The sequence below is a fragment of the Setaria viridis genome, chromosome 6 (assembly GCF_005286985.2).
Source record: "Setaria viridis chromosome 6, Setaria_viridis_v4.0, whole genome shotgun sequence".
Lineage (NCBI taxonomy): Eukaryota > Viridiplantae > Streptophyta > Magnoliopsida > Poales > Poaceae > Setaria > Setaria viridis.
This window is the reverse complement of record NC_048268.2, coordinates 292,551-319,305: the sequence shown is the minus strand read 5'-3', so window position 1 is coordinate 319,305 and position 26,755 is coordinate 292,551. Positions and strand designations below refer to the sequence as shown.

At 46.2% G+C, this 26,755-nt stretch overlaps 4 protein-coding genes across 7 annotated transcripts; 1 reads left to right on the top strand and 3 right to left on the bottom strand.

The window, feature by feature from the left end:
- Nucleotides 1–229: 229 nt before the first annotated feature.
- On the bottom strand, nucleotides 230–3,292 carry LOC117859563 (F-box protein At5g39450). Of its 2 annotated transcripts, XR_004641219.2 has the most exons (3): nucleotides 1,502–3,292; nucleotides 496–633; nucleotides 230–291 (listed from the first exon to the last, which is right to left on the bottom strand). XR_004641219.2 is itself a non-coding variant. In XM_034742691.2 (2 exons), the coding sequence occupies exons 1-2, from the start codon at nucleotides 3,169–3,171 to the stop codon at nucleotides 630–632; spliced, it is 1,674 nt and encodes a 557-aa protein (XP_034598582.1). In that variant the 5' UTR covers nucleotides 3,172–3,292; the 3' UTR covers nucleotides 278–629. The 2 variants fall into 2 exon arrangements, 1 of the variants encoding a protein (XP_034598582.1); XM_034742691.2 differs by having other exon boundaries at nucleotides 278–633.
- Nucleotides 3,293–5,087: 1,795 nt separating this feature from the next.
- On the bottom strand, nucleotides 5,088–6,995 carry LOC117859564 (indole-2-monooxygenase). Its single transcript, XM_034742693.2, has 2 exons — nucleotides 5,942–6,995; nucleotides 5,088–5,841 (listed from the first exon to the last, which is right to left on the bottom strand). The coding sequence occupies exons 1-2, from the start codon at nucleotides 6,899–6,901 to the stop codon at nucleotides 5,209–5,211; spliced, it is 1,593 nt and encodes a 530-aa protein (XP_034598584.1). The 5' UTR covers nucleotides 6,902–6,995; the 3' UTR covers nucleotides 5,088–5,208.
- Nucleotides 6,996–10,006: 3,011 nt separating this feature from the next.
- Nucleotides 10,007–12,183, bottom strand: LOC117859916 (indole-2-monooxygenase). The gene is made up of 2 exons (XM_034743113.2): nucleotides 11,148–12,183; nucleotides 10,007–11,052 (listed from the first exon to the last, which is right to left on the bottom strand). Exons 1-2 carry the CDS (start codon nucleotides 12,105–12,107, stop codon nucleotides 10,324–10,326), a joined length of 1,689 nt encoding a protein of 562 aa, XP_034599004.1. The 5' UTR covers nucleotides 12,108–12,183; the 3' UTR covers nucleotides 10,007–10,323.
- A 9,489-nt stretch (nucleotides 12,184–21,672) lies between these two features.
- On the top strand, nucleotides 21,673–26,666 carry LOC117861707 (uncharacterized). 3 transcript variants are annotated; one of them, XM_034745260.2, is made up of 5 exons: nucleotides 21,673–21,974; nucleotides 24,313–24,548; nucleotides 25,250–25,355; nucleotides 25,854–26,002; nucleotides 26,090–26,666. In XM_034745260.2, the coding sequence occupies exons 2-5, from the start codon at nucleotides 24,360–24,362 to the stop codon at nucleotides 26,183–26,185; spliced, it is 540 nt and encodes a 179-aa protein (XP_034601151.1). In that variant the 5' UTR covers nucleotides 21,673–21,974; nucleotides 24,313–24,359; the 3' UTR covers nucleotides 26,186–26,666. The 3 variants fall into 3 exon arrangements, 2 of the variants coding, with proteins under 2 accessions (XP_034601151.1, XP_034601150.1); XR_004641861.2 differs by lacking the exon at nucleotides 21,673–21,974 and having other exon boundaries at nucleotides 24,264–24,548; nucleotides 26,090–26,493; nucleotides 26,569–26,666; XM_034745259.2 differs by lacking the exon at nucleotides 21,673–21,974 and having other exon boundaries at nucleotides 24,264–24,548.
- Nucleotides 26,667–26,755: the final 89 nt, after the last annotated feature.

Below are 26,755 nucleotides of genomic sequence, written 5' to 3'. Positions count from 1 at the left end.
AGATCGTGTCAACACCATGTCTTGCCTGAGATCCGGTTTCTCCATATTTTTACATCTCTCCTCATTCACTCTTTGCCACCTCATCTTTTTGCCTACATGGCACCGTGCATTAATGGCACCGTACTTAATGCTATGAAAACCAGTTGAGGTGCAAGTTGGGACGGGCCTAACTAGCCTAAAAAAAGATAACTGAATTCTCCTCTCTCTCTAAAAAAAGAAAGATGATAACTGACTGAATTCAGCGACGTCATATGAACAGAACTGTTCCAGGATAGAGTTCGTATCAATCACCTGCATTTCAATAAAGATATATACAAATCTCAAACAAATTTACACTCCAAATGGATTTCATTAATAGCAGTCATGAAAAATAGCTGTAGTGAGGAATATGTGGTGTGGTTGCTATTTCCTTAACGATAAAGTATTGATATTCCTGAAGTATTGCTGCTGTTTTGCTGCTCCTCCTTTACAGCATCGAGAGTCGAGACACATCACCTGGTGACGCCCAACCTCCAGAGAAGCAGGCACATGCATCGCTTGGCAAGGAAGGACAGAACTTGATCCAGAGACCACTTCTCCATTGTTCTGCATGAGGTGATCATTCTATACATCCTCTCCACTTATGGTTTTTACCTGAAGAAAGGTTGTTCATCTTGTCAGATTAGAGTACACACAGTGAGATTATATGCCAAGCGACTAAGAAGTTAGAAAAGGTAATGCAAGGCAAGATGATTTTGATGCCCAAGGATAGATCAGGCATCGCTTAGTTCACACCGAGTCAAGTCATCAATACAAGATTACATGATAGAAATGGCATAAAGGTATCCGCATCAGCACTAGTGTACTGGAGCCGCAGCAATTGTTCCAGAACAAGGCTAATTAGGCAGTCACAGATGCATCTTATAGACCACTATTCAACCTTCAGAAATATAATGAGTTATCAGAAGCTTTGCAACTAGTGTTTTTTCAACAATGGAAAGCAGGCTGGCCAGCCAAGGAACATACTGCAGGCAAGTTGAATACACAGATCTTTCCAGCAAATAGACATATTTGGCAGTGAGTTGAGTATAGTTCTAGAACAAAAGCAAACTACAATTAAGTGCTATATTTTGCAGGGTACAATGTTCAGCATGCACAGCTTATCAAATAGCAACTTCTGTGAATACTCCCGCACACAACATATCAAACAATAAGAATTAGGCCTACTCTGCATATATTCATATAACAATAATAACAAGACCAGAAGGTTCCGTGAAGGAATATAAAATGGTCCAACCCAAAATGACTTAGCAACAGCACGAGCTTGCTTCTTATGGACTTAAGGCTTTAATGCCACAAACTAGGTGCATCTTCTAACATTTCGTTTTTTTACAGTTGAATTTCAAAGACAATAAATCTGACCAACAGGATAAACACACCAGCAACTGGAAAACAGGACGGAATCAATGCATAACATTTATCTCAATATATAACAGGTGGCAATGTGGAACTGGAAATATACCTGGGAGAAGCTGAACTGCCAGGGAAACCAGTGAAGACGTTGGAGTAAGACTTTGTAAGGTACGCAAAATTTGGTACTGGCTGCAATGCAGGCACACGCTCCCCTTTCTTCAGCAACTCTTCCAAATTCAGTCTTTTCAAGGTGAGCACAGCCCCTGTCTCTTTCCAAACAAACGCAAGCTGACCATCCTGGAGGACAAACAGTGAGCCAGGCTTTGAGCCAGGGTACCTGAAGCCATACCCAGTGGCAATGCCCTCTCCTGCAAAGCCCCTCTCCACATCCACATTTCGGGACTCCCCATCGGTCTGCCATGGAAAAGCCTCTGTTGACGGCTCACCCATCCTTGCGACAAACATAGATGACCCATTCGGATGCACGACGTAGTGTGTCCCCTCCAACACCTTAGTCGCAATCAGCAGAGGCTTCCCCTCGCTGTCCTCCTCGTATGAGAGCAGCAAGAAGAAGAGAGCCTTCCTGGGCTTGCACTCATCCTCGGGTCGCCCTGGAGGCCACCCGAATGTGCCTCCCCACAGCCCGGAGTACTCCCTTCCTGGCACGGGCGGTTGCACCGTGAGCTTGTAGAGCGCAAAGCGGTTGTCATGCATGCTCGGCCATGCACGGTAAGTGGACAGCCGCATTCTCGCGCCGCGGATGCTCAGGCCGACACTCTCACCGGTGTGCAGGAAGTCAGCCAACAGCAGATGTTTGGTGTCGATGTACTGAGTCCTGGAATTCGCTGACACTGATCGTGTCACCATCTGGCGCAGGCCGTTCCTGACGGCCACTGCTACAGCGGAGAGGCTCCTCCGCAGGCGAATCCTCTCCCCACCGTCGCTCGGTGACGACGGCGCTGCCTTCTTCTTGGCTTCTAGTAGGAGCCCCTGGACCTCCGGCGTGCGCACCATGCCCCCGCCAGCCTCCCTGTGCAGCCGCAGCATCGCCTCCCGTCGCGCCGCGAGCACCGGGAGGTCCTCCTCGGAGCGCGCGAAGAGCGGGGCCGCGACGAGGTCGGGCGGGAGCGTGACGCGGCAGGCGTCGACGAGGGAGTCGAGCAGGCGGCGGCGGTCGCCGAAGGCGAGGCGGGGGAACTGGTGCGAGGAGGAGGCAGCGATGGGGTCCTGGTCGGTTTGGGCCTCGAGGAAGAGGACGTTGGCGTGGGGCTGGAGGGAGGAGAGGCGGGCCGGGAAGAGGTCGGCGGGTTGGTGGCCGTGGAGGAATAGGATGGCGGGGCGTCCGTGGGCGTCGGCGAGGAGCTCGAAGACGGGTGCCCATCGGAGGCGCGGGGAGAGCTCCTGCGGGATGGCGCGGGCGGCAACGACGGAGAGGAAGCCCGGGACGGCGGCGACGAGGTTGCCGAGCTCGGGGTTCTGGTGGGCCCAGAGGGCGCCGAGCAGCGGCGCGGCGGAGTGGAGGAAGCGGCAGACGGCGAGGGAGGATCCGCCGACGGCGGCGCGCCAGGCGAGGAGGTGGGGCGGCGAGGGGAGGAGGCGGCGGCACTGCGCGAGCCAGGCCTTGTCGGCGCCGCCGCCGTAGAGCGCGTGGCGGAGGCGGCGGGAGGCGGCGGAGAGCGCGAGGAGGTCGCGGGTGCAAAGGCGCGCGGAGATCAGGGCGAGTACGTCCTCGGGGAGGGAGAGGATGAGGGCGGCGCCGTCGAGGTCGCCGGAGGACATGGTCGGGATCGGCGGCGGCTGATTTGGAAATTTCTCGGCGATATTTCGTGGACTGGGATCTCGTGCCGTGTCGTGTGCTTTGAGAAATGAACGGGGATGGGCCCATCCAAAATTCCAACCACTTAAGCTGCTATCACCCTATCACTACTACCTTTATTACTTTCCAAGACCTCAGAGCTCAAATAGTTATGGCCACTTGGGCAATCTACTTAAAAACGAACCGAGTGTAATTCTATTCAGCTTGTAGAGTTTCTTGCGGTGGAACCTGCCCACCTGGATTTGAGTTCTTCGTTTGGCACGGATGTTCGTATTTTTCTAGATTTATTTTCGGATTAACTGACGTTGTTCTTTTCAGGGTAGGTGGTGTGCCCATCGACAGAGAGGTACATGTGGTGATTTCGTCAATCTCAAGATCTACCAGCTTAATTTTTCGGATGTGGTTATAGGATAGAATTGCATGTATATATTTGTAGTGGTGAGTGTACGTGCATATATATGAGTATCTATATCTATACTGTGTTTTGAAATAAATGATCTATTTATACCACTCGACAAAAAGGTAACAATGCATTCACCAAGGATGCAAGGTGCTGTTGTTGCTCACCTAGATAACTCATGGATAAGATTCTTACCGGATAGTTCAACCATGCACAAGGCACCTCAACAACACCCTAAGGGGGACCAGCTTTTTGGTTATTGTTGCTACACTAAAGAAAATCAGAATAAGGCTTTTGTTCTAGCCCTTTTAACATACTCAGCCGCAAGGGACTACAACAATCTGCCTATTAAGACCACCTTCTACTATCACACTATTCATCACCAATCGCTCCATATATTTCTTCCTTTTCTCACTCGTTTTCTTCTTTCGTATTGTGACCATAGCCACATATATGTGCGACCCTCATCATAACTCTCTCTCGGTCGCGAGTAATCCATAGCCTTGTGCCGCACGCACCCACCTACCATGTTGGCCCTGCGAGTAAGTGAGTGAAAAGAATCATGCACGATGTCAATTGAGGTTGTTGTGGGTGACCATACAAATGGAATTGGTATGGTGCCGGATTGCAAGAGTTAGCAACTGCTCTCTAGATATGTTCTCTAAGTATTTGTTAACAATTGCATAATCATAAATATTTATAGATGTTTAAGAAATAATTCAATGATACAGATTCTATAACATATAATTTATATATATTTGCACTGGTGGTGCCAACTGCCAAGTTAAAAATGGGGGCATCTCATCTCGCATGAGACGACGGTGGGCATTGACCGCTCCTTTCTGGGGTCGTCGGGGGCTCCACCTACCTGGATGGCTGCTGCTGTGCGCCGGTCAAAACATACATGGGCCCACCACCCTCCTTGTTGGATCGCTGGTTGCCATCGAGTCATGGTCGTGGTGGGTCCCACAGGGCACTTTGTCGAGACAAAAACGCCGGCAAATTCCCTTGTTGGGCTGCTCGATGGGTTTTGCTTGGGCTGGGCAGCCTGGGCTGCTGCAAACTTCCTCTTCCATCCAGTTCCCCAACTCGTCGCACATTGCTAGCGTAGCTGACTAGCTGTTTCTTCTAAAAAAAAAAGGTTTCAGCTCTTCAGACATCTCAATAGTGTATACGACAAACTATAAATTGTAGCCGAATTTTCCAAAAGCTCAGGGTAAAACACATCATATACATATATATAGGTAAAAAGTTTGTTAGGGCATGTTCGGTTCTACTACTTGTAAAACACATCATTTTTCTTTTCTTCTTTGAGAACAAAAAACCCCGATTATATTCAGGTAAGGCGCATAATTAATAGATTTCTCGTGCAACACACGTTCACACTATCTTCCAGCTCCAAGTAATCAGGCAGTAGCTTGCGATAAGCTATTATACTATTTTTTTTTGTATACGATGAACTGACAATTAATAATAAGATAGGTCTGAAACCATCCAGGGTGTTACTTTAGTATTTGTTTTTTTAAAAGTCTGAAACTTAGAATTGGAATTATAAGATAGGTCCCTATAAAAGGATCAATTAATATAATGTACATATTAATTAAACTTGTGGCACTACGGGGACAAGGAGGAGCTTGCGTGTGCGATGCACTGTCACCCCGAACGATTCAGTCATGTCAATGCCTTTCTCCGCTAGTTCTAGTGGTAGCTCCCAGTTGAAGTGGTAGACAAGGTTTGCTAGCATGATCTCGGTTGCGGCAGTCGCAAAGTTTACGCCAGGGCACATCCTCCGCCCGGTCCCAAACGGCAAGTAGAAGAAGTCATTCCCCTTGTAGTCCACAGCTGCGGCGCTACCGCCTTCCATGAATCGCTCAGGCTTGAACTCCTCCGCGTCTCCCTCCCAGTAGCTAGGATCCCTTGCAAGAGCCCAGCTGTTGACGATGGCACGCGTCCCTGCTGGTATCGTGTAGCCCTCTACGTCGCATTCGGCCATGGAGAGGTGGGGCACGAGGAGAGGTGCCGGCATGTGGAGTCGGAGTGTCTCCTTGATGACTGCCTTGAGGTAGGCGAGATCGTTGAGCTCCTCTTCGGTAACCATGTCTTTTCCCTTGTTGGCCATATTGTTTCTCACCTCGGCTTGTAGCTTGTTCATGAGGCCAGGGTTTTGCATGAGCTCAACCATTGCATATTCCAGCACGATGAATGACGTATCCGTGCCAGCTTCGAACATGATCTGCATACATACATACATACAAACGAGAATCAAATCAAACACTATATGTATAAGCTATATATAAGTGATCGAGTTGGTGGCTGCTGTTCGTCAAACGTACAGCCAGCTGCGCCTTGATATGGTCTCTCGTGAGCCTGTACTCTTGCTGAACAGAGAGCAACACGTCGATGAAGTCGGTCTCCTCGCCGTCGCGTTCCGACGCTGGTGGCCTGCTTGCATGGTCATCGATAAGCTTTTCGAGCAAGTCGTCCCACATCTTGTTCACCCTGTGGGCCTTGGCGCACACCATCCTCTTGACGATGCCCAGCTTCACCAGCGCCGGGAAGTAGTCCTCCACGTTGAAGCCGCCGATGAGCGAGGAGTTGGCCTCGACGAGCTCCCGGAAGAGCTTGTTCCGGCCTTCCTCCCTGAAGAATTTGCCGGACACGGCGTGGCACACGATGTCGTTGGTGAAGGAGTTGAGCAGGTCGCTGAGATCCATGGCGGTGCCGGCGGCGGCCGCCTCGCGGATCTTGGCGACGACCAGCCTGACCTCCTGCTCCCGCGCATGGCGGTAGGACCGGACCTTCCGGTTGGTGAGGAGGTGCGCGGTGGAGATCTTCCTGACCTGCCGCCAGTGCTCGCCGTAGGGGGCGAAGGCGACGTCCGTGGAGCCGTAGAAGAGGATGTCGGTGACGGGGGAGTATGCCCGGGACGCGAAGACGTGGTCGTGCGTGCGGAGGACGGCCTGCGCGGCGCTCGGCGAGGAGACGATGAGCGTCGGGACGGCGCCGAGGCGGAGCAGCATGAGGCCGTCGCGGCCGTGCCTGGCGGCGAGGTCGCGGAGGGAGACGTGCGCGAGGGAGCCCACGAGGTGGAGGTGGCCGATGATGGGGAGCCTGCTGTGGGGAGAAGGCAGCTTGCTCAGCAGCTGCTCTCTCTCTCTGGCCGTCGATGGCCGTCGATGGCGGCGCACGATCAGGAAGGCGAGAAGAGGACAGACGATAAGCAGGACGGAGACTACTGCTGCTGGCGCTTGTTCATGGAGGACATGGCGCGCCTGCAACACTATTTGAGCCATGACTACTAATGCTGGTGCTTGTGGCGGTAGCTCTGCTGGTGCAGGTGGCTTTATGGCTGCAAGCCTGGAGGCAGCACCAAGAAGAAGGCATCGTTTCTACTAGCATAAATAATTCAGAAAAGTGCAGGCAGACGTACACAGCGACGACCACGGGACACTCCAGATGGTGTCTCTGTCTTCTCACAACTCTCTACACTAAAAACGCAAAGAGACGACGAAATGTCGTACTTCACAGTTCCTCGCTCCATCGTTCCCGCTGCATCGATTTGGAGCCCTTCGTGCCTGACAAAAACGGTGACGGGGTCTTTGCGCCCCACGATCGAAGGAACCTCCTCCGCGCACCCTGAAATATCCGGGATAGATAGGGGTGGCCTTTAGCTACTTGTATCCACATGATTATTGTCCTGCTGAATTCAATGTTGAAGGTTGTTCAAGTCGCCATTAGAGCTTGCTAGAAACGAATACAATGTAAAAGTAATTAACTGTCATATATTGTTTGAAAATTGGTCACATGATTATTCTTTTGCAAGTTGAGATAAAGAATATCCAAATGTACTTATGTTTATGTTATTACTCTTTGCAAAGTTATTTTTTTGCTTCACATTGGAGGCATTTTGCATGTGTTTGAGTTTGTAGAAATAAATATTTCACACGATAATGTTTGATGCTTATAGACAATTTGTTTTGCCCGTAGCAATGCACGGGCACGATTCTAATCAAGATAAAAAAGCAAACAAAATAACGAACAAACCCTATGCTTTTTTTTAAAAAAAATTCAGCCAAAATTAAAGACAATATATCCTTTGTAAACTACTAGGCAGAGATGCATGTACGTCTGAAAATAAGCAGACATGTCGGTACCTGTAACTTGAGGAGGTTTGCTACCAAACAACATATATAAAAACAAAGTGAGCGATGCTAATCATTAATCAAAACTGAAAAGATACGCTATCGAGATGGATCCGACCCGTGGATTTGAATTATGATGCCGTCCTGACTTTATAGAGAGTGTATGTAGCAAGAACATTAAGAAGGCATTGTGTCATTAGCTCTGCTCAAAGGTTGATATTGACACTCATCACGGTAGTGATACTGTAATCGCCTACCCTACCACACTACGACATGTGCATGATATGACATGCAATTCGATCGCGCACGGCGGCTAAGTGTGCTATGGCCTACGGGGATCAATCATTCAAACGATCGACACGAAAGCAAATGCAAACAGATCGACATCGTTCGACGACCGAGCTAGCAGCTACGTTGAAGCAGCCGGCCTCAAAGATTATTTACTTTATATGCCTGCTTTCACCACTGCAGTGACAGGTAGCCAGTGAGTGAGTATACGTGCAGTCGTCCGAGGCGCATGCAGGTAGACATGCAACACACAGGGCCTGTTCGGCAACCAGTATTAAAGTTTAATACTCGTCACATCAGATGTTTGGATTCTAATTAGAAGTATTAAACATAGGCTAATTACAAAACTAATTGCACAGATGGAGTGTAATTCGCGAGACGAATCTATTAAGTATAATTAGTCCATGATTTGACAATGTGGTGCTACAGTAACCATTTGCTAATGATGGATTAATTAGGCTTAATAGATTTGTCTCGCGAATTAGCACAGGGTTCTGCAATTAGTTTTATAGTTAGCTTATGTTTAGTTCTCCTAATTAGCATCCGAACATCCGATGTGACACTGTTAAAGTTTAACCTCCCGTTTGTATCCGCTTATAAGCGGCTTATCGGTGGAAATAAGCGAGAATCCCGCCAAACGCTTTGCTTATTTCCACCGATTCTCGCTTATGTGGTAAGCCGCTTCAATGATTTAAACTACGAGAAGTGAAAAGCGAGAAGCGAGAAAATTTTCGCTTAGATTATAATCTAAGCGTGATTAGGAAAAGCGTATACAAACAGGGCCGTAACTGATGACGGCCGGTCTTCACACCAAGCTAGCTGCACTGCACTTCCTAGGTACAGCTTCCTACTCAACTCATATGCATGCATAAAATGCTGGTAGAGCATGTGTAAGCATCTGCATCCATGTAAATTTGACCTTCAACAAAAATTTCATATATATGTACTGATTTCTCTATTCTATTTCTTCATATTTCATATACTGATTTCTCTTTTCTATCTCTTCGTGCACAAGTTAAAAATTTACGTACACGCACATAAATATTTGAATGCTCTATCCATTTACTCCCGGTCACCTAGGTAATAACCTACTTGTCCTGCCAGTCGATCATCATTTCCTACCAGGATGTATATATTTAACTAAAGTTAATTAACCTACAAGGATGCTAAAGTTAATCAAATTTATATCAAGACAAACTGTCTCGTGGGAAAAAAAAAAGAATCACAAGGCTACAGCCCCGCAAGTCACATCCATTCTATCGTCAAATATCAAGGTTTCGGATGGTTCTAGCAAATTTTTTTCAAAATACATTATTTTGTAGTTGTTTTCCTAGCTGTCCGATGAAGATCCAACCGGCCGGCCTTACCCTTTCCATTGATCCATCTAACGCATGCACCCAGCAGCTTTGTTACCACATCTACACAACGGCCCAACGCAACCAGATCTAGCTTTTCGTCAATTACCTCCATATTCGGTCATCATCTCATTATCCCTTCGTTCCTCGTCCTATCCCCTCCCTCTGCCTCTAAGCAATATAGGCTCCGGTAACACCCCTGATATGATGCAGTACGTATACTACAAATCATGCTGATCTAGAAGTGGGAAAATCAACGTGTGAGTTCTTTTTCCTTCACAATTTCACACTACTTATTACTTCTATTAGATATTTTTTTTTAGAAAATGGAATCGTCTTCGGTCTCTGCGACCGCACACAGCTTACAACACAAAACGCTAATTCCAATATAAAGGAAAAGACCACACAAACGAAAGGAATCGATCAGAAGCAAAGCTATTATTGCTTTTCTATCCGCTCTTGGCGGAAATATCCAAATCAACGACCTCTAATGCTCTGCTCACCAAACGTACTATCTCCCTTGTGTCCTCCCGCTGCAACAATACCCAAAATTGCAGCCGCTGCAACAATACCCAAAATTGCAGCCAATACGTTCGTATAAAAGTTGCTTGCATAAAAGAAGTGAATCGCATATACATATGCATATATTAGATCAAGATGTGGAATCATTATGATACCATATATATACATTGATCTCAAGCTTCAAACCACCTATATAAGTATATGTAGTTCCCGTGATCGCATATATACGGTGAACTGAGATGTATATATGCATTGTGCTCATATCTACAAAACCAACTAGTTATTAAAAGCAGAACTAATTATTGTATATACAGCTGCTATACAAAATATATGCGTGTGATATGATCGATTGGGCGCGAGGGTGGTAAAGGGTCCTCTAATTTAGCCTAGTAAATTTAAAGATCGGGCTCAATAAAGATTGGGTCCATTACCACCCCTAGGTACGATCGATCTCTCGGGATCAGCTGCCTCAGCTTGCATGGAGTGACCACCACCAGTACTAGTTCCACGTGGTTTCGGAAAAAGCATGAGCTTCTCCTTTGGATGGATTGTCAATCCAAACACCTCCGTCGTATCGACATCCTCGGCCTCCATGCCGTTGGGCAGCTCCCATTCGAAGCAATACAAGAGATTTGCTAGCATGATCTCAACAGTGGCCAACGCAAAATTGAGTCCAGGGCAAATCCTCCGTCCAGCCCCAAATGGCAGGAACTCAAAGTCGCTCCCCTTGAAGTCGACGGCCGCAGCACTCCCACCATCCATGAACCTCTCCGGCATGAACTCGTCCGGCTTCTCCCATGACTCTGGATCTCTACTAATAGCCCATGCGTTGACGATGACCCGAGTGCCGGAGGGTATGGAGTAGGCGCCATCGCCGACGACGACAGTACAGTCCGCCATGGCGAGGTGAGGGAGGAGGAGCGGAGCAGGCGGGTGCAACCTTAGCGTTTCCTTCACGACGGCTCTCAGGTAGGGCATGCTGGCTAGGTTCTCTTCCTCGACCATTTCTTGCCCCTCTGGTGTGTGCTTCCTGACTTCACCTTGCAGCTTGGTCATGTGCTGAGGGTTGCGCATGAGCTCTGCCATGGCAAGTTCCAGGACCAAAGATGATGTGTCTGTGCCCGCATTAAACAAGTCCTGTATACATACGTTATATATATATAGTTTGTTAATGATTCATGCAGTGGAATTTACAAAAAAATGAAATGATAATACTTGGATCGACCACTCACTATCAAGATGGCCTTGGTATGATCTCTGGTGAGACCGTACTCCTGCTGAACTGAGAGCAACACATCAGTGAAGTCACGACATGGCATGGAGATAGAGTGTCTTCTCTCAAGCTCGTGGTCGCTTATGATGGTCTCAAGCAACTCGTCCCACCTTTTGTGTGCGTGGCGGGCCTGCCTGTTGCGCGGGAACCATCTGCTGAGAAAACCTAGCGAGCTGGCTAGGCCCGGGAAGTACTCTTCCAGGTTGAATCCTCCAAACAGAGCTGCGTTGATCCCAACGAGCTCCCGGAAGAGCTTGTTCCGGCCTTCTGCCCAGAACAACTTGCCCGACACGGCCCGGGTCACGACGTCGTTGGCGAAGGCATTCATTGCCTCGCTCATGTCCACGGCGGCCGTGCTCGCCGCCGCCGACTCCCGCATCTTGGCCATCACCAGGCGCACCTCTTCTTCGCGGTCATGGCGGTAGGAGTGCACCTTCTTGACGGTGAATAGGTGCGTGGTGACGAGCTTCCTGGCCTGCCGCCAGTGCTCGCCGTAGGGGGCGAAGCCCATGTCGGACGATGGGCCGTACATGAGGGCGTCGGCGATGGCGGACGCTGGGCGTGAGGCGAAGACGTGGTCGTGCGTGCGCAGGACCGCCCGCGCGGCGCTCGGGGACGACACGATGAGGTTGGGGACGGCGCCGAGGCGGAGGAGCATGAGGCCGTCGCGGCCGTGGCTGGCGGCGAGGTCGCGGAGGGAGACGTGCGGGAGGTCGCCGACGAGGTGCAGGTGGCCGATGATGGGCAGCGCTGGAGGGGAAGGCGGGAGCTTCTTGCCGCCGTTGTTGCCACGGCGGCGGCTGCTTGCTGCCAAGTTCAGAAGCAGCGGGAGGAGTGGGACGATGAGCATGAGCATGGTTAGTAGAGGTGTGGTGGCGTGCATGATGAGTTGGTATGCCACCTCCAGGCGGCCACTCATGGTTAATTTCTTACGAATCCTATCCTTGTATGCTAGGTTCAGTTGCGGGGTATTTTTCACTGGCCGGCCTTTGGCCGAGATATATATAGGACGCAGGCACTACGGATGCAGATCCCGTCCAGTCCTACGATCCACGCGCCAGTGCACCAGTTGTCATGCGCTCTTATCTGTATCCGCATCTGCGTGGCCGCGTCCAGCCAAGACAAACAGGCAGCCGTGGCAGACACAGCTCGATGACCCGTGCTAGCACTTCGATCAGGGAGCGGTGGCGCTAGGGCTATAAGCGTAAGTTGAAAGAGGAGATGGTAAAAGTAAAATGGAAAGGATGTTTTTCTCCATTATTTATAACCGCGGTGCAGTAACAGCAGTGGGAATAAATGAATATTCTTTTAATGGATCCGAAGATTATGCACTTGTAGTTACCTAAATTTCTGAAAGAGATAAGATTGCTGTCGAGAGATGGTCACGTTGATACCCACCAAACTAGTTGGATAACGGCTCGGGGGCTGTGTGCCACGTGCCTATCGGCAAAAAAAAAAAATTTCTCTAGGTTTTAAAGGAAAAATGATGCAACAAGTTGACCCTCAGGCTGATTCTACGATTCAATTTAAGGCTCGGAGGCTACTCCATATTCTTCGATTCAATTCAATCTGAATGTACCGGTCGGTGGCTGCCTGCCACGGCCAAACTCATCAAGCGCAACTGCCGCAGAAGTGGACTGTGGCAGCTACCGGTCGGTACATGCAGATTGAATTGAATATCAAGGTGTTTGGTTCCACTCCTAAAATTTAGTCCCTGCCACATCAAATATTTAGATATTAATTAAAAGTATTAAACATAGACTAATTACAAAATCAATTGCACAGATGGTGGCTAATTCGCGAGATGAATCTATTAAGCCTAATTAATTCATGATTAGCACATATTTACAGTAGCATCATATTGTCAAATCATGAACTAATTAAGCTTAATAGATTCATCTCGCGAATTAGCCTCCATCTATACACTTGGTTTTATAATTAATTCATATATCTAAATATTAGATGTGATAAGGATTAAACTTTAGTTCGTGGAATTAAACGTGGCTTCATTGGCTGACGATGCATGCATGCTAGGACTAAGCAGGGAAACATAATTATCCATGCGAATTGTGATGGCTAGCCATCCATGGACCAGGCGCATTTTATATTGGCAGTGCACGGACCATGTGTCAGCCCCATGTCTCTCCCCATGTGCCCTAAACTTAATTAGTCATGGTGTCATCTCACTTTGTTACCCCATGGACATACATGCATGCATTTGAATCACATTCGCAACCCTGTGAGTTATGTCTCTTCTCTCCGGATGTAACTTTGGCTCAATCACAAAATTATTTGTAACTAGAACAATAATCTAGTTACACTATATTAGAAAGCCATGCACACGTCGTCGGTGTTTAAACTCGGCAACCTACCGAGGGGGTGCCCGAGGTAGTGTTTGGTTTGTGGGGCTCGTTGAGATTAGGAACTCGAATATGAACGCGAACATACGATTTAGACAGGTTCGGGCCGCTAGATTGCGTAATACCCTACGTCCTGTGTGTTGGTTAGATTGAATTGCTTTGGAGGGAGTCCCTGCCTCTCCTTATATTTCTGAGGGCAGGGTTACAGGTCGGTTGATTTATAACAATACTAGTCGGATTCAACTAGGCGAGTCATACTCTAATTGCTACGAGTACTTTTTCTAATCTTTGACTAGTTTCTGTCTTGCCACGTAAACTACGTCGTCCTGCACCATAGCCTCCATGTTAGGCACGTCTCGGTGTCCAACCCTATATTTAGGACTGTCCAAACCTTCTGGTGGGTCCATAGATATATGTACGACACACGCCACCACAAATTACAACTAGACGGTTGCAATTGCAATTGTCCGTGTTCTTCAGTTGCAACTAGGATAATAACATAGTTACAACTACATTAAGATAGCCATCACATGCCACCACAATTGCAACTAGGACAATAATGCAGTTACAGTTGCAACTTGGCGCGGCCTCCCATTGCAACTAGGACAATAGCATAGTTGAAACCATCACACAATTGTAATTGCAACCAGGACACATAACTGATTACAAGTTGCAACCGGGGCATATAACTGTAAGTGATTGCAACTAGTACCAGTTGCAACCGTGACACCAAACTAATGATATGTAATACTACTTGCAACTAGTGCACTTAACTGATTTCAACTAGAGCATTAGACCGGTTGCAATTGGGGTACTAATTTGTTATAACTAAAGCCTGCAACCCTCACAAAAACACACTTGTTGACATATCCTCCTGCCGCACCCTTATCGTGTACTAGCAGCAACTAAATTACAACCAGACAATGATCCTAGTTATAACCAAGGCAATGAACCCAATTATAAACGGACTATCATGCTAAAAATATTGTGCCGGGCCTATAAAAAAAAATCCGATCAGACCATATACCACCATTTGCTAGTTCAGCTGAACGAAACAAATGCGGTCCGACATGCATGAATAATATAAATAATATATATAATAATGCGACCATATTGCTAATTATTCTATTTCTCTCCTAAAGATGCACACGATTCATGTTGACTTAGCTACATGCATGCATCGTACCTACATGCACAAAAGTTTTGGATGTCTTCTGCGCCGTCCTCACGTGTCCTGATGATCAAAATGAGTTCTGGAAACAATTTTGCACGGGTAGTAAAAAGAGTTGCAGCTAGTCGTGTACTTCAATCGCGCGCTATACAACGGTACAAGAGTAACTTGCACGCATCGTTTAAAAAAAGAGTTACTAGCACACATATTTGTAAAGGCATTTGTAAATTGTAATTTGCATGCACTGGCACCGCAGTTTAGGTGCTTCTGCTTGAGCGGTGCATGCTAGTGGAGATTGGAAACTTCCCCGTTCAAACTGTGCGTAGCATTCTAATTTATTTACTACTCTCATCTTCCACCAATCAGAATCCCTCAGTAGCCATCAAGCGGGCCCAGCCAAGGCAAGAAGTCTGCGGCGCGTGGGATAACGCTGGTGGAAAACCTGTCCCAGCCATATATCTCTCCGATGGTGGACCGGGACTAATCATTCGGGACAAAAGATCCCCTCTTTAGTCCCGGGTCATTAAAAACTTTTCTAGTCCCGGTTAGTATTACCAACCGGAACTAAAAAGTTAAAAAAAAGTTGGTTGGAGACGCGGCGGCGCCGCTCCACCCATCGGGGCCCGCTTCCGCTCCACCTTCGCCCACCTCCGCTCCGCTCTCGCTCGCCTCAACCCATCTCCACTCCGCCCGCCTCCGCTCCACCCTCGCCCGCCGGCACCCACCTCCGCTCCGCACGCGCCGGGCCAGCGCCCGCGGCGGTCGGCACCTGCGCCGGGGAGGCGGGGAGGGAGGGAGGGAGCAGAGGGAAAGGAGGAGGTGGGGAGAAAGGAAGGGAGTAGAGAGGGAGGAGCGGGAGAGGGAGCAGAGGCATTGAGCGAGTTGAGGGAGAGGAGAGGAGAGGACGGACCAGATAAGGGAGAGAGAGAAGCTTTTTAGTCCCGGTTGGAGCTACCAACCAGGACTAATTCATTTTATCCCGATTGGTGGGTCCACTAAAAAGGGTGCTTTTAGTCCCGGTTGGCGGGACTAATTCATTTTATCTCGGCTGGTGGCTCCAACCGGGATTAAAAGCTTTACTTTTGTCTTGGTTGGAACCACCAACTGGGATTAAAAGGGCTCCAACAGACTACAAAATTTAGACCCAGAACTAAAGCTCCTTTAGTCCTGGGTCAAAAACAACCGGGATAAAAAAATATTGGATGGAAGGTCTCTTCTCTACCAGTGTACCACCACGTGATGCGGTTGTGGCGGAAATTAACTCGGCTAAAGCACACTGAGGTCGCCTGACACGCGATCATGTACTTTAATCAAGTCAACTCGGTCGTCCGTCGGATTTCATCCGATAAACCACTTCACGCGGGATCGAGAAAGCAAGACTAACACGATGGCGAGTGGTTATAGAGATTACAACAGTCCATCCAGATTAAACAAGTGCATCAATTTATTACAGCATCAAGTTCAAAATTCAAACATAGTTTGCAGAGTATTCAAGCAGCAGAAATAAAACGAGCGGAAACTAAATGTCAATGCACGATATTATGAAGAAGCCGATCATGACATCAATAACCCCTGTCCTCGCCGTCCGAGAAGGGATCCCACTCGACCGTCCAACCTGGAGGAAGTTGGGTCGGCCAAGTAACACTTCCAGCGAACTCAGAGGTATCAACATCACCTGAAAAGATGTGCCACAAGCAAGGCTAAGCAACTATGCTCAACAAGACTTAACCGACAGGTGGTAAATACTCCACCAACTTCTAGACATGCAAGGCTTTTTGGTTAAGAAGTTTGTTTTTGCCAAAAGCGACTAGTGTAGGTCCTTACTTTCAATATTTTAGCCACAAGTTCTAAGTTTATTTACCCATCTAAGTTAGCAACTATACTAAACAAGCATAGTTTCCAAGCAATTTATGACAAGCATCAATATTAAGATCATCATCCGATTCCATTCTTACTCAGTGTAGCATAGCGATCAAGCAGTCCCAAACTATAAGAGGCAGACAAATCGATTCGAATTTATTAACCATGTATGGCAAACCTAATCCCACGACATTCGTGTCCCACGTCGGGTTCACTTCATTTGTTAGCCGTCCCCATTAGTTCCCAAACCTGTGTCGGGCCCACTTCCCTTGGTACAAGGCTCCATAGACTCGAACTACATCGTACTATGACCGTACATGTCACCACATGATGCACCAAGGGAAAACTAAGTTTCCAGAGACAGTGGGGCGATCCGCTCACATCCCGGTTCAATTAGGTACTAGGCTTCCCCATCCTATACTAGGTATGAGATTAGTACTTTCATACACTTGATCACGAACACTATCACATCTCGACCTTAGTGCAATTTCATGTAGACAGATGTGGCAACCCTGAGTACCGATCATAAGCCCGACCCCATCCATCATCCTTATGGTTGCAACATAAGTAAAGCAATCAATTCCTGTAACTCACGAGTGATAGGAAATCACTCGACTTTTACCGAGTCCTATTAAGCATTGCAACTACTTGACTTATCATACTAGTGTTCATGTCGAAGGGTACTAAGTTCATGCATCTAAGGTTTCAATCAACTCCTGGAACGTAAATGTGCAATCAAAGCAATCAATTGTATTGCAAGTATTTAAAGATAGGAATCATGCTCTGAGGCTTGCCTTCAAACTCGGAGTTAGTTAGCTGGTCTTCAGCTTGCTCTTGGTCCTGCACGGGCTCGACTCCCACGTGATGCAAATCAGCGGCTTGTTCTTTGTCCTGCACGGGGTGGAGCTCGTACGTACCGTCGACGAGGTTCACTTCTACACGAAATGCAAATGCAACAAGTTCAGTTTTCCATGCTTTCACACGAAATGCAAATGCAACAAGTTCAGTTTTGCATGCTTTCACACGAAATGCAAATGCAACAAGTTCAGGGGGCTCCACGGAGAGGTGGCTCGGCGGCGTGTGGGCGAGACAAAGCAAGGGCGCGGCGAGCTTGCGAGCGGGGAAGGAGAGCGCTGGCGGGGCTGGCGAGCCATTTATAGGCGAGGCGAAGCTCCAGGGCCAGCAGATGGGACCGGAGGGGAACTGCGCGTGCTGCTGCTACCATTAATGGTGGCAGCGCCATTGGCGAAGAGGAGGGGGTGGCACTGCAGGCGAGGGTGTTGCAGGCAAAGCTTGCAGGCGTAGGGTGAAGCAAGGCGTGCGCGGAGAGGCGGCTTTGCTGGGACGCGGCATTAGCGAGGTGGGGCTCCGCTGCGTCCTGTCCGGGATGCCGATTGGCGGAGCGGCGGCGGCGTGGGGGCGCGAGCACGGAGCAGAGCAATGGGCAGGGCGCGCCCTCAGGCGAGGCGAGGTGGAGCAGAGGGCCGCAGGCGAGCGCGGCGTGCGACTGTGTGTTGGGCGCTTGAGGTGTCGTCTTGCCGCGACCGGAGACCGGGTGAAGGCGTTGCGCCGGTGAGCGGGGGCCACGAGGTGAGCGACGGGCGGAGCGCGGGCGCGCGTGAGCTGAGCGCGCTTTGGCTCAGAGGGATTCGCGGGATACACCGAAGGGCTGGTCTTCGAGCGCGATTTACTTCAGATTTTTGAACTGCGCAACATTAACTCCCTTTACAAAATTTGCAAACCTAAGATCCAAGTTCAATTCTTGTAATTGGTTTGAGTTCAAATTCGCAGCAGATTTGAAGATAAAAGGCTTCAAATTTTGGCGGAACTTTCATATCAAACTTAGCAAAAAATTCAATTTGTGCCAGAGTTGACCATTTTAGCTGTGTTTGACTTCATTTTTGAAAAACTTTTGTGCAGATTTTGGCCTAACTCATTTAATCAAAGTTGTTAAGGGCTCGTAGCACTAAAACTTTTGTATAGAGTTCAGCTTGATTTTACATTGGAAAATTTAAGATAAAGAGCTCCAAAGTTGGGACTTTGTCTGTTTTTCTTAATTTGGCATAGATTTGAATTTCGAGTTTTTGAATATTTTTGCTCAGATTCAAACAAAATGCCAAATATAAAAGTTGTTAGGGAAGATGAGTTCTACAACTCTTAGTTGGATAAATATTTAAGTTCTTATATAAAAATTTGAATTACTACCTAAACACTCTTTAAGCTCTTGAGGGGCAAAAGTGACCTTTTACTTGTCCAAAAAGCTGTTAATTGCTCTCTTAGGATCTAATGGCTTCACTTAGGCTTAACAAGGTTAATTAAGCTAGGGTTGTTACAACGGTAGGGCGTGATGGTGACGGTGCACCTCCCGCGCGATGTATCCTGGCTTGGCTCAGGTGGGCTGGTTGGCCTGGGTGCATTACACAGAATGCACCCCAAGTGTATTATAACAGAATTATATATATATATATATATAAATATAATTTATGGTTGGCTATAGAATAACTTATTCTGTGGCTAGCCTATCCAATGTATTGGAACAGTTATAATAACTTGAATAATTTCAGACAACAATATAGTCAATTTACTGGAATTGATATGTCCATTTTATTTATGTCGTAATTTACTTGTACCATTTTCTTGAATTGACATGTCCATGCACTGGTACCATTTTCTTGCCTTTTGGGCACACATATGTAAGATTTTTTATAGGCACATCATGCCAATGGGCCGACTCATGCAAGATTAATATCCACACACCACACCACACCACACGCGTGCTTGTCAGTCCATTATCCGATCTATGAACTCGATCTTGTTCCCAACTAAGTAAGAGATCAGGGACCTTGTGCATGTTTTGTCCTTTTGTCATGGTGGTGTTGGACGTTTCGTGCCTGACCTGAGAAAACCGTTGGTTTCAGATACAAAGCATGTACACTTAGCTTGATACGTACGTACGGTTCCTTAATTTGTTGTTGCGTGCGTGAGCCAACTTCACTTTCGACGACATGCACTGCCTGACGTCGATCCATTTGGAAAAACTCGATCATGTCAGTATATATGTAGTTCCAAATTAAAGAAAAGGAAAGCATCAGCTGGAGTGGCAACGACATGTATCAATACACCAAGGGGGGCAAAAATCTGCCGGCCAGTGATGTGTTGTGGATTGATGCTGATGGGAAAAATCAGCTGGTTTCTACTCCTCCGTTTCAAATTATTATAGGTTATTTTAAAATTTTTAGATGCATAACGTTTGTTATGCACCTAAACATAATTTATGTTTAGATGTATAATTATATCTATGAATTTAAAAAAGCTAAAACGATCTATAATTTGGAACGGAGGAACGGAGGGAGAGTACTACTTTGCAAACTCTTTATCCAGCGACACGACTTGAGATCGTGGTCACATCCATGTGGATCCATGCATGCATCAAACCAAATAAAGAGGTCATGCAAGGGACATTTGATTACTAGGTGGTCTTGCAAGTCGTTTGCAAATAAGTGTGACCGCGGGGCAATTTTGAAACGGATGTACGTGTACCTATCCTTTCTACACTTAGTCAAGTTTTTGTCTCTTACTGATAATTATTAATATTCGCGTGGCAATTTTTGTCTTCATTAACAATATAATGCACTTGCGACATGGATGTGATATATGATGTTCACCATATATGCATCTAGATGGAAATCACAGCCCATGTCCGTCTTGATATTTTTCTTGCAGGTTCGCAATTCGCTAGAGCGAGCTCTGGCAATCACTGAAAGAAAAGCGACACCATCTTAGCCGCCACCAGTCACTATGTAAGCCGCTGGTTGCATGTGCAGCGACAAAAATTTGCTTCTCTCCGGTTATTGGGTGCCATGTATAGGAAGGCCGGATGTTTTTATCCGTAATCTAAAAAAATATATAAGTATTTTTGATGATATCCTGGTACAAACACACACTATGTCAGAAATTATTTTTACTCCTGCACCCGCCAGCACTTTTGAGCCAGCACAAATGGCTCTTTGTGCTGGTGGGTAGTTAGGTGGCCCGCCAGCACAGTGCTTTTTAGAATAATAATAAAAAAGCCCATCAGCTGGCCGCTTGTCCCCACCGGCCGCTGCTTGCGCCAGCTGCTCCCCACCGGCCGCGACCACCATGGCGAACCCGACGGTGAAGGTCCTTGAGGACAAGATCAGCACGCTGGAGAGAGCCAGACCTGCTCCTGTCCCCGGCGGTGCAGGACCTCGTCCACGGACCCGACAGCTCCCATCCCCGGCCGTCAGGACCTCCTACGCCGGCGGCCGGGACCTCCAGCGTAGGAGCAGGCCGCCCGCCCAAGTGTCCTGCAGGATAAAGAGATAAGGTGAAAGAGGAAAGAGATAAGATAGAGATGTGAGGTGCGGAAGAGACACATGAGAGAAAGAGATAAATATCATGAGAGTATCTGTGCTGATGGGTGACATAAGTATCCGCCAGCACAAATGGACCTATAACTGTGCTGGCGGGTGCTCTCTCGCTGGCCTGATGAAGCATTGTGCTGGCAGGTGTCAATCACATCCATCAGCATGCTAATTTTCTTGTGCCAGCACATATCATTTTTGGCGTAGTGACACTTGCCAAGGATTATGTGCCAATCATGCAAGTTGAATCTTGATCTGTGTGAGCTCCTGATTAAATCAACTAAATGAGCGAGATTTTGGACTATCCTGTTTGCTTCACGTACACACTTTGCTACATTATATTTGGAGTTTTTTTAGAAAATGAAAAAAAAATATCTAGCCTCTGCAACCGCACCCCAACCAAAATCTTACAAAACTCAATAGCTGACACAGATAAATGGAGAAAGAGCACACAAAGAATATGTATGAGTATATGAGCTTGGTCCATATAAATAATTCTTAATAAATCTTAAAAGTTCATTAGTGTTAGAGGATATACCATCTATTAGTCCAGTATGTCTAATAACAGATGAGGGTGTGGGAGTTTTCCTCCCTGTAAATACGAACCACCCCCTCATGGAAAAGACACACCATAAACTATTATATGGCGAGTCCCCTAGGTTTGAGAATCCCTAAGGTAGTCTATATAAGTTAGGTTTTGCCTCTTCTACGTTGCTACGCCACCATTGTAGTCTTCTTCATTTTGTTGCGTCAGCGTGTACCGGTGAGCGGGAGAGCAAATCTTCGGAACCACTCGTCCTTGTGATCCTACGTCGAGAGAGGACGGATATAGTTTTTGGGAAGCGCTCCACTCAAGTGCTCAAGTTCATCACCACAGCTCGTTCTCCATCCAATCTTCGTGCCGCAACGTACAATCGTCTTTAACACCGGCTGTTGCGATCCGTTCGCAACACCATCATCGTCCCGTCTGCATCGCTCCTCATCACAGCTTCATCATATACATCTGCTTGGTACGTGTGTTGTGTCTTGATCCAATCTTTAATCATGTTTTCTTTTCTGAGATCATGATTATGATATTTCTGTTGCTTAGTATGATAGAGAATTACATGATAGAGTTATCTCTCATTATGATTTATTTGGTTCGGAATTTAATACTGCTATTGCCTAATTATCCAACAGAAATCATAAGCAGTGTGTATTATTGCTTCTCCATCTATTCTTGATGAAAATATCCAAAGTCATGATCAATATGCTTTGCTCGCTAAATGGACGGTGTTCCTTATGTCATCACACTTTAACAATGCAATATTGCTGCCAATCTGTTCCCATGAAAGTAGCTTCCAAAGCAAGTAGCTTCCAAAGCGATCCCTACAGGTAGGAATGCGACGTTGAGAACGCTGCCACCACCGTCCCAGTAGAACTGATTATGTGTAAGTAGATTATTATTTATTGATTATTAACTAAGGAATTGTTTTACAATCTTTATGCATAAGGTCTCTCATTACAAGGAGGTGCACCGGCCAGGAACATTTGTCATCGAGTTATACTAGCACGACCGATAATTAATAGCCACACAATTCCAAGGATCTCATATATATATATATATATATATATATATATATATATATATATATATATATATATATAAAACACATGCATGCATGCATATAGCTGCGACCACACTAGTAGCCTAGCCTAGCTCTAAGTAGAGGCCGATATGTACCAACGATCATACCAGGGATCATCATACATGTTGTACCCATCACCGTAGATCTTGTGTGTTTGGTTTTGAGTTTCGAGATGTTGATGGGGCTGGACACTGGATTCTAACTCGGAACCTCAACCACCACTTTTGGGCTTCCTTTGGTACAACGGTGAGGAGAAGTGCTTCTCAATTAGCTGCACCTGAGAAGCCGGTTGAGCCTACCTTCTAAGTTTCAGTACAAATAGGAGCTGTGGGAAGAAGCGTGGTTAGAGAAAAAAAGCTAAAAAATGAATCGTTTGGCTGCTAGTTTCAATTTATATTGGCCACAAACAGAATTGAAATCTATATCTTAGTCTAAGAAAATGAAATGGGCACGGCTGATCTATTTAACATTGTATACTGTCACTATTCCTTGCAAGGCGTGCATCTATATTTCTAGTGGTCCTGCTGTCAGGCAGCGACGCTTTAGCCACGACGACCCAAAATACTCCATCCGTCCCAAATTATTTGTTAAGAGTTATCCAATTTTAATCAAATTTATATAAAAATTAGTTTATTAATATAACATAAAAAATAATTCTATATTTTCTTTATCTAGTACTTAGAAATCATAAGCAGTGTGTATTATTGTTTCTCCATCTATTCTTGATGAAAATGTCCAAAATCATGACCAATACGCTTTGCTCGCTAAATGGATGGCCTTCCTCATGTCATCACACTTTAACAATGCAATATTGCAGCCAGTACGTCCCTTAAAAGTAGATTCCAAAGCGATCCCATATATAGCACACACATGCATGCATAGCTGCGACCACACTGGTAGCCTAGCCTAGCTCTAAGTAGAGGCTGATATGTACCGACGATCGTACCAGAGATCATCATACATGTTGTACCCATCACAGTAGATCTTGTGTGTTTGGTTTTGAGTTTCGAGATGTTGATGGGGCTGGACACTGGATTCTAACTCGGAACCTCAACCACCACTTTTAGGCTTCGTATGGTACAATGGTGAGGAGAAGCGCTTCTCAATTAGCTGCACCTGAGAGAAGTAGGCGAGCCTATCTTCTAAGTTTCAGCACAAATGGGAGTCGTTGGGAGAAGCGTGGCTAGAAAAAACACTAAAAAAATGAGTCGTCAAACTGGACCTTAGCTAAGAAAATGAAATCGGCACAGTTGATCTATTTACCATTGTATTCCTTGCAAGGCGTGCATCTATATTCCTAGTGACCCTGCTGTCAGGCAGTTACGACGACGATGCAAAATACTCCATCTGTCGCAAATTATTTATCACTTTGATTTTGTATTAAGTCAGAGTTATCCAATTTTAATCAAATTTGTATAAAAAATTAGTTTATTAATATAACATAAAAATTAATTCTATATTTTATTTATCTAGTACTTAGAAATTTACATTTTTTTTATAAGTTTGGTAAAAAAAATAGAGCCGTTTGACTTAATATAAAATGTTAGCGTGAAAAGTAATTTGGCATAGAGAGAGGGTGTACGTCCTGGCCCAACTAGCTATTTGCTACTTATATATGCGACTACGGACGGCCCAGCCCATTTCCAAAGGGACAGGCCATTTAGGAGGAGTAAGGGACGCCTGACCAGTGGGCCCCGGTTGACTTTGCTTTCTCTCGCAGTTTTGGAGGAGAGGAGAGGAGAGGGGAGGAGATCTCGATCGAGAGAGATGGCGGAGGAGGCTGCCGCCGCGGGGTCGTCGGTGGTCGGGCGTGCTGTGGAGGAGGTGCGCTCCGCCCTCAATGAGCACGCCGATGTCGTAGCCGAGCTCTTCGGCCGCGTCTCCTCCGAGCTTCGCACCGGCTTCGCACCAGCCGTCGACTCCTTCATCGGATTCTTCCACGCCATCGACTGGAAGGTTCCTCCTACCCACTCACTCACTAACTCATCCATCTACCCTTCCATTATGCGTGCGTGGATCTAGTCTTCTAGTGGGCGGGACGAATCGATTCATTACTTTGAATAGTATGACAGTTCAAAGATCTGAATTTTGGATAAGAGTATCGGCATGTTTGTTTGAATAATAGTATGATATGGGAATTATAGGCTCTTACTTGTGCTTTCGGTAAAAATTGAATCTTTTGATATATTAGAAACCGATCCTACAAGCTAGCCTAGGGGCTGCCACTCACATATGCATCCTTCTAAAACTAGTGAAGCTTTGACGGCTAGGTATTTTTAATAGTAAAAATAATTATGCTTTACAAACTCACATACCAAGAATTCAACATGAATTCAACACAGAGCCTTGGGTTTGGCTTCCTAACTTTGCTCATCCGCTGCACAAATGTCGGGGTTAGTGGTTATGTTTTGCTGTTGAATGGCTTTGGGCCACGCCAAACAAGTGCCAGGGAATATAATGATGAAAAAATGCAAAAGATCCATCCTGTGACAGTTAAGCCAGCAAATGTAGTGTGATGCTGCCTTGGATTGACAGCTTTTGAAAATACAATACTTGGTCCTTGGGTGCGGCCATTATCGTTTGCTTGAATAAACTGCTTTAATGTTGTTAAGTCTAATTTTTTCATCAACTTCACCTCTTGCCTTTTGTGTTTACAGGAGCCTTGGTTGATCAGCATGCTAACTTTTCATGCCATTCTGCTGCTGGTTACCATCATCTCGAGGAGAAATGTCAATTTCCAGCTTATCTTGTCAGCGTTAACATGTGAGTTTGTTTTGTTACTGCCTTCTTCTTTCTACCCTTCAGTGTCCTTGTACCATTGTATTCATCAAATTTAATTATCTTTTTTCTCTGCCTGTGCGGTTACAGTATACCACTTTAGAACATCGTGGCAATACAATCATCGAGTACTCATTTCTGTATTGGCCAGTAATCACTAAGACTTGTCACTTTCCTACATATTCTTGCAGTTGCAATAAAATTTGCAAAATAAGCTCAGTGTTTGTGTTTGTACCTACTTGTAACTGTCAAAATAAGGATATTTTCCGAACGTATACATCAAACTGCTAAAGCTTACCTTGACTGCCATGGCACTGCAAGTTCCTATAGTTTTGTACATAGAGCGTTCAACATGCATGGTTTGTTAACTAATGCAATATATGTGGAAGACCTGTGCTGGTTTTGTTCCATTCACATTTACATACTGATTTCTTTTAATATGATAGGATGTGATTTTATTTACCTGTTCTTGATTTGATGCAGTTTCTGGTGTATTTCTCGCTGAGAGAATAAACACCTTTCTAGGACAAAACTGGAAGAGCTTCTCTAGCCAAAACTATTTTGATTCCCAAGGCCTCTTCATTTCAGTTGTCTGGTCTGGTCCCCTCCTTTTGATAACAATCCTTATTTTGGTAATCACATTTCTCTGGTTATTTTCTGTGAATGTTGTTCCTCATCTGTTTCATTATTAGTGACCCTTTTTTCCCCTTGTTTTGTAGGTGAACACTCTTGTGACGCTCTGCATGCTGATCGTAAGGTGGAAAAGGGCAGAGCTCAGGCATCGTGCTCGCCAGGCTCGTAACAAGCAGGACTGATCTTAACCTGCATCTACGTATTTTGATGGCCTGTACGAAAGTTTCTCTATTGCTACAACTGATCTAACCAAGAATCATGTTTTCGAAAGGATGTTCATTTAGGTAGCAGAATATAATATTTCGAGATGGTCAGATTTTGCTCTTGTGGACCTTTTGGTGCGCTGTTGACCATCCATCACCCTGTAATGTTGTGTCATTATTACTTTGAGCGAGGACACTAGGGCTGTGCCTATTTATACGGAAGGTGGTCTGTTCAGATGCCAAACATTGGAACTGCTTGGTACTTCTCTTTAGTTGTGTCGGCTCAGGTGCAGCAAATTCTGATTGTCATTTTCTGCTAGAATTTTTCTTTGAACAACTGAATTTAAACTATCCTTACGCAGATCTGAAATCGATGTTTGAATTTGGCTGCACCTGCTGTCAACATAAGCTGCTCCTGATGGTTTTTGGTCACTTGAGTAATCTTTTCCTACTGGTGGTACTGTGAGCGTCCATTGTTTGGTGATGCAATGCATTAGTTGGGTTTGCAGCTTATACGAAGTCTTCATGTATGCACTACTAACCTGAAGC

Excerpts from the sequence above, each read along its gene's own strand:
- LOC117859563 (XM_034742691.2), bottom strand. The coding sequence starts at position 3,171 with ATGTCCTCCGGCGACCTCGACGGCGCCGCCCTCATCCTCTCCCTCCCC.
- LOC117859564 (XM_034742693.2), bottom strand. The coding sequence starts at position 6,901 with ATGGCTCAAATAGTGTTGCAGGCGCGCCATGTCCTCCATGAACAAGCG. Across the intron at positions 5,842-5,941 it reads ATATCAAGGCGCAGCTGGCT|ATCATGTTCGAAGCTGGCAC; the intron begins GTACGTTTGACG and ends GTATGTATGCAG.
- LOC117859916 (XM_034743113.2), bottom strand. The coding sequence starts at position 12,107 with ATGAGTGGCCGCCTGGAGGTGGCATACCAACTCATCATGCACGCCACC. Across the intron at positions 11,053-11,147 it reads ATACCAAGGCCATCTTGATA|GACTTGTTTAATGCGGGCAC; the intron begins GTGAGTGGTCGA and ends GTATGTATACAG.
- LOC117861707 (XM_034745260.2), top strand. The coding sequence starts at position 24,360 with ATGGCGGAGGAGGCTGCCGCCGCGGGGTCGTCGGTGGTCGGGCGTGCT. Across the intron at positions 24,549-25,249 it reads TCCACGCCATCGACTGGAAG|GAGCCTTGGTTGATCAGCAT; the intron begins GTTCCTCCTACC and ends TTGTGTTTACAG. Across the intron at positions 26,003-26,089 it reads TGATAACAATCCTTATTTTG|GTGAACACTCTTGTGACGCT; the intron begins GTAATCACATTT and ends CTTGTTTTGTAG.